This window comes from Colobus angolensis, unplaced genomic scaffold, assembly GCF_000951035.1.
Source record: "Colobus angolensis palliatus isolate OR3802 unplaced genomic scaffold, Cang.pa_1.0 Scaffold116, whole genome shotgun sequence".
In the NCBI taxonomy this organism is placed as follows: domain Eukaryota; kingdom Metazoa; phylum Chordata; class Mammalia; order Primates; family Cercopithecidae; genus Colobus; species Colobus angolensis.
This window is the reverse complement of record NW_012112697.1, coordinates 4094868-4101807: the sequence shown is the minus strand read 5'-3', so window position 1 is coordinate 4101807 and position 6940 is coordinate 4094868. Positions and strand designations below refer to the sequence as shown.

Sequence of the window (6940 nt, the reverse complement as noted above, 5' to 3'; positions counted from 1 at the left end):
GGCTAGTTTTTTTTTTGTATTTTTTAGTAGAGACGGGGTTTCACCGTGTTAACCAGGATGGTCTCGCTCTCCTGACCTTGTGATCTGCCCGTCTCCACCTCCCAAAGTGCTGGGATTACAGGCTTGAGCCACCGCGCCCGGAGAAACATTCTTAGAAAATTAATATAGAGAAAAAGCGTGTTAAAAATTAAAAGTAACCAATAAAAAGAATTAGAAAAGGAAAGGAGGAACAGAAGCAGGAAGTGGAAAAAGAAGAGGAGAAAGAGCAAAAAATACAATGTATAGTTTCCAAACCAGCAAAGATTAAAAAATACAAGAAGTGGTCAGGCACGGTGGCTCACACCTGTAATCCTAGCACTTTGGGAGACCAAGACATGCAGATTACTAGAGCCCAGGAATTCAAGACTAGCCTGGGCAACACGGTGAGACCCTGTTTCTACAAAAAGTAGTTTTAAAATTAGCCAAGCATGATGGCACACACCTGTAGTCCCAGCTACTCAGGAAGCTGAGGTGGGAGGATCACCTGAGGCCAGTGAGGTTGAGACTGCAGTGAGCTGTGATCATGCCACAGCATTCCAGCTTGGGTGACAGAGCAAGACCTCATCTCAAAAAACAACCAACAAGAGGCAACGAACCTTAAAAAACCCACAAAACCTGTCAATTTGACAATGTGGAAAGTAAAGAGAATGGATTATAACAAATAATGCAAAATAATATGGTAAAGTAAGTCCAAATGGATCAGTAATCATAATTAATGTAAACATAGTAAAGTCATGTATCAAAACATAGACATTATTAGATCTGGTTTTGTAAATATCCAGTTATATGTTGCTTGCAAGACATAACTCTAAGCAAAACCATAAAAAAGGCTGAAAGTAAAAAGATAAGAACAAACAATAGAAATAATATCAGTATGTCAACTTTCTTTAGTTAATATAAAATGGAATTTAAGATACAAAGTGTCAACAGGATCAAAGGGAGATCTATATAATTAAAAAAAAACCCAATGTCTCCAGAAGAAATAATATGCACTTAAATGCTCCTAATATCCAATAGACATATAAAATATGTCTGTATGGTAAAAACTTATGTAACTGAAGGAGAATTAAACTCAGTCATTCCTCTATTGGAAACAGAGATTCACATTTCAACAACAAAAATGTTTGAATAAATGTACCTATATATGTTTTAAAAATACTAGAACAATGCAATGGTGTATGCCTGTAATCCTAGCTACTCAGGAAGCTGAGGTGGGAGGACTGCTTGAGCCTAGGTGTTTGGGACCAGCTTGGGCAACATAGTGAGACCCTATCTCAAAAATCAAAACAAAACAAAACAAACCTAGAAATGCATCAGGTCCAGGGAGGGGAAATAGTATTTACTAAAGTTTTCATAAAGGAGAGAAAATTTCTGCCAGTTTATTCCTATACGCAAGCAACACACAATTTAAAATATATATTTGTTTTGGAGACAGGAACTCTTTTTCTTTTCCCACTTCTTACTTGCTGAGAGTCCCTGATTTTTAGTTTCAAGACTTATTTGTTTTGAGATGGAATCTTTGCTCCTTTGCACAGGCTGGAGTGCAGTGGCACGATCTCAGCTTATTGCAGCCTCGACCTCCTGGGTTCAAGTGATTTTCGTGCTTCAGTCTCCCCAGTAGTTGGGACGATAGGCGTGCACCACTGCGCACGGCTAATTTTTGTATTTTTGGTAGATAAGGGGTTTCACCATGTTGGCCAGGCTGAGCTCGAACTCCTGACCTCAGGTGATCTGCCCACCTCAGCCTCCCAAAGTGTTGGGATTACAGGAGTGAGTCACCGTACCCAGCCCTTCCCCTTGAATCTGATTTTCAAAGTTAGGACATAAAAGGCCGAAGCCCCTACTTAGTTGTGTTGAACTGCCCATTCTGGAGGGAGACAGCCATCCTATGAAAAAGGCCACTCTCCTGAGGCTGGAGCCATGCGTAGGTGCTTTGTTGACAGCCACAGATAAGCTCTCAGTTGACAGCCAGCGCCCCCTGCTGACCTTGTGAGCGAATCATTTTTGGAAATCTAACAGGAGCTTACAGACCCAGCCAGGATGAAAGAGCCCGAGGGAAAACTCACCACCCGTGGCCTTACTGAATTTCTGACCCACAAAACCAGGAGAAAAGTATAATGGTTGTTTTAATCCACTCAGTTTTGGGAGCAATTTGTTATGCAGCAATTGTCATTGGAGCCGATCTTAATAAAGAAATAGACATTTCTTGCTGTTCTGGACATCCTAACTACTCAATCACACAAGATCGGGATAGGAGTCAGGTCTCAGAAGAAACAGCTCCATGTTTTTTGCCTTTAGGCATTTTAATGTAAGGACATGGTGTTTTTGGTTGGTTTTGTTGTTGTTTTGAGACAGGGTCTCTCTCTGTCGCTGAGGCTGGAGCGCAGTGGCTCTATCTTGGCTCACTTCAACTTCTGCTTCCGGGTTCAAGCCACTCTTCTGACTCAGCCTCCCAAGTAGCTGGGACTACAGTCTCATGCTACCATGTCTGGCTAATTTTCGTACTTTCGGTAGAGATGGGGTTTTGCTATGTTGGCCAGGCTGGTGTCAAACTCCTGGCCTCAAGTGATTTGCCCACCTGGGCCTCCCAAAGTGCTGGGTTTACAGGTGTGAGCCACCATGCCCGGCCAGGACATGACGTTTGGGCCTCTTGCAATCATCTTGTTCCCATGAGGAAAAATGACATCTTGTTCCCATGAGGAAAAAGCTGAGAGCCCTAATATTGAACCAGAAAGCTGAAGATAAGAAGAATGTCAGATAGCAGAGGTATATTCTCCTAGGCATATTTTCATCTTTAGCATTCAGGAGACATAGAAAGATACATGGATACCTAGAAAGATGCAGAAGTCGATACGCACATTATACTGTTCTGGTCTGTCTGTGAATTCACCAGTACCACATTGCTTGAATTATTTTGGTTTACTTGTATCTTTGTATTTTTTGAGATGGAGTTTCACTTCATCACCTAGTGACAATCTCAGCTCACTGCAACCTCCACCTCCCAGGTTCAAGCCATTCTCCTGCCTCAGCCTCCTGAGTAGCTGGGATCACAGGTGCACACCACCACGCCTAGCTATTTTTAGTAGAAACAGGGTTTTGTATTTTTAGTAGAGACAGGGTTTTGCCGTATTGGCTAGGCTGGTCTTGAACTCCTGACCTCAAGTGATCTGCCTGCCTTGGCCTCCCAAAGTGCAGGGATTGCAGGCGTGAGCCACAGTGCCCGGCCAGTTTACTAGTGTCTTTGAAAATCAGTTGAAGGCTACAGCCTTCTCATGCTTTCCTTAATTTTAATATTTTATTCTCATAAATAGAAGTAGTGGTATCCTTTTTATAGTCTATTGATCTGAGTGATTGTTTTATTCCTATGTATCTTAGTAAATTATTTATAAATGATTCTCTAGGTAAACAGTTTCAGAAAATAAGGACAATATTTATAATTTTTATACTGCAAATGTTTTTTCTTTTCCTTCTGATTTTTAAGGTAATGGTTACACTATTTACAACCACAACAGTAAAGCTTACGTATGTTTGAAATAATTAATAAAATGTTAATTTGCATTAAAAACAATTCAACAGTGAACAATTCAATTAATAGTGAACATCAATATTCACTGTTAATAGTAATTTTCCAACAGTACCTAAAGGAAAAGAGCTCTCTCTTTGAAACTGGGATGAAGACCCGGTCAAGCTCACAGTCTCCAAGGTCCACAGCCAGCCAGCAATTACACAGGAAATGCCACTTCCTCTTCACTGCCATGTCACAGACAATTACCTGGCTGACATACCTATAGTAAAACGAAGATACTCACATTAGGGAGGTGGGCTTGAAGCAGTTGTTTGTAGTAAGACGTAATCTCGGACCATTAGTAAACTGTCCAAGTAAATGAACTGTTTCATTACAAGGCAAGAACTAAAGAAAGGAAGGAAAGTTGAGGCCAGACATGGTGGTGCGTGCCTGTAATCTCAGCACTTTGGGAGGCTGACGCAGGTGGATTGCTTGAGTGCAGGTGTTTGAGCACAGCTTGGGCAACATGGCAAAATTCCATCTCCACAAAAATATATAAAAATTAGCTGGGTGTGGTGGTGTGTGCCTGTAGTCCTAAACTACTTGGGAGGCTGAGGTAGAAGGATTGTTTGAGCCCGGGAGGTCAAGGCTGCAGTGAGCTGAAATTGCACCACAGCATTCTAGCTTGGGTGACAGACTGAGACTCTGTCTTGAAAAATAAAAACAAAGAAACGAGAGTAGATCTTATCTTTCCCTTCCCAAATTCTAAGGGAGTTCATGTACTAGACACCAGACTGCAAACCTTTCTCACCTGTGAATAGCTCAGTATGTATATATACTTTTTATAACCTTTCTCTGTCCCATATGTGACAGTGGCTTGTCACCTTTTCAAATATCCCATCTGCCTCCCTTTCATCATCAGGGAGTATAAATGGGGTGTAGTCTTTAACGTTTACATTAATGACTTCTCGCTCTACTTAGTCTCATCTCCACTTCACAGAGCCACAGGCCCTGAGAGTTCATCCTTTTCCCAACCACAGTGTTTTATCACTAACTTCTCCACTAACTTCAGCCGTTTACACACTTGTCCTCTGGGCCACCTGATTGTACAACCTATTTGATTTCACCTCACAACTAGTCAGCAAACCTCCTCCTTTACTGGAATGATGCTATTTTCCCCAAGGGTCTGTGTTTAGTGTCATGAAACCACTTAAATTTCTCTTGTCAAAATCTTAATTTTAGTTGAAAGTTATTTTCTGTGTTGGGAATATAGACTCCTTTAAACCTAAAGTATTTCTGGGGACTGTCTCATTGAAGCAGTTTATAAAACAACAGGTGACTAAGTTGCATTTGATTCAACCAGAGAGTGCATTTTATACATATAAAGCTTTCACTTAAAAGCAAAGTATGGGCCAGGGGTGCCGACTCATGCCTGTAATCCCAGCACTTTGGGAGCTGAGATGGATGGATTGCTCGTGCTCAGGAATTTGAGACTAGCGTGGGCAATGTGGTGAAACCCCATTTCTATTAAAAAAAATACAAAAATTAGCCAGGCATGGTGGTACATGCTTGTGGTCCCAGCTACTCAGGAAGCTGAGGTGGGAGGATCACTTGAGCCCGGGAGACAGAGGTTGCAGTGAGCTGTGATCATGCCACTGCACTCCAGCCTGGGTGACAGAGCCAGACCTTGTCTCGGAAAATAAGAAAAAAAAAGAAAGTATAATAAAAGCAGAATAAAACAAAATAAAGAAGAAAATATTTATTTTCTGATTGGTGAGAAACTATTCCCAGGCTTTTTGTGTGTCCAGTGTAACTTTTACTCTTATATTCTTTCAAATGGAAGAAAAAGTAGAGAATCTAAAGTGAGTGTTAGGAAAGTCTAGTTGAGACATTCACTATGATTAGCAGAAATATTATGGAAAAAATTGTCATTTGCTAAAAAAAAAAAAAAGGACTGGCAGTCTTTTTTATGGGAGGTGATTCTTTTGCTTTTCTGTGCTTTCCAAGTTTTCTGCATTAAAGCACATATAATGTTTGCAATTAAAAACATAAAAACAGGCCAGGTGCAGTGGTTCACACCTGCAATCCCAGCACTTCGGGAGGCCAAAGTAGGAGGATCGCTAGAGCCCATGAGTTTGAGACTGGCCTGGGCAACACAGGGAGACCCCATCTCTATAAAAAAAAAAAATAAGAAAAATTAGCCAGGTATGGTGACGTGTACCTGAGGTCCCAGCTCCTTGGGAGGCTGAGGTGGGAGGATCATTTGAACCCAGGAGGTCAAAGCTGTGGTGAGCCATAATCATGTTACTGCACTCCAGTCTGGGCAACAGGGTAGGACCCTGCCTCAAACAACATTGAAGAAAACAGAAATGAAAAGAAAATCAAACGGTGACTAGAGAATGCCTTCAAAAGAGCTTTAAGGGCAGGGCGCAATGACTCACGCCTGTAATCCCAACACTCTGGGAGACTGAGGTGGGTGCATGGCTTGAGGCCAGGAGTTTGAGACCAGCCTGGCCAACACAGTGAAACCCCATCTCTACTAAAAACACAAATATTAGCTGGGTGTAGTGGCGCACGCCTGTAGTCTCAAGTACTCGGGAGTCTGAGGCACGAGAATCACTTCAACTTGGGAGGCACAAGTTGCAGTGAACTGAGATTGCACCACGGCACCCCAGCCTGGGTGACAGCACCAGACTCTGCCTCAAACAAAACAACAAAAGAAGAGCCATAATACCTGATAGGAAGCTCTAGAGGTGACACATAATCCTGAGAATTTAATTGTAACGAATACTTATTGTTATAATATTAATTATAATTATTAATTGTAACAAGTATTTATCCAGTTCCTCTATAATCTTGGCACTGTTGTAGCTGCTGAGAATAGAATATTAATAAGACAGTATCTTTATCCTTGAGGAGCATGAAATCACTGTGAGCTAAAAAATAATACAATTATAATCAAAGACTACATATAGAATTAGGATTGATATAAACCAGTGGTAAGAAATTCTGAGAAAAGTAGAAAATATTACATTGATGTAAATTTCTTTGGGTGCTTCCTCTAAAAGAGTTAAATTTTAAAATTATTTTGCTATGATTATAAAATAACATCCATCATTCAATTTTTTCAAAATACCTAAAAGTACACTGAAGAACATTTAAAAAATTTATAATCCTGCTACCTGGAGATAACTACAATAATTTATTGGCCAGGTGTGGTGGCTCACGCCTGTAATCCCAGCACTTTGGGAGGCCAAGGCAGGCAGATCATGAGGTCAGAAGGTCAAGACCATCCTGGCTAACACGATGAAACCCTGTCTCTACTAAAAACATAAAAAATAGTTGGTTGGCCGGGCGCGGTGGCTCAAGCCTGTAATCCCAGCACTTTGGGAGGCC

The 6940-nt window shown here is 41.2% G+C and overlaps 1 protein-coding gene across 1 annotated transcript in view; it reads right to left on the bottom strand.

Annotated features, from left to right (window-relative positions):
• PKD1L3 (polycystic kidney disease 1-like 3) overlaps positions 1 to 6940 on the bottom strand; it is a 91967-nt gene that overhangs the window by 38080 nt on the left and 46947 nt on the right. The window contains 2 exon segments of the mRNA XM_011962381.1: positions 1824 to 1842; positions 3678 to 3824. Of these exon segments, the coding sequence (XP_011817771.1) occupies positions 1824 to 1842; positions 3678 to 3824 (166 nt within the window).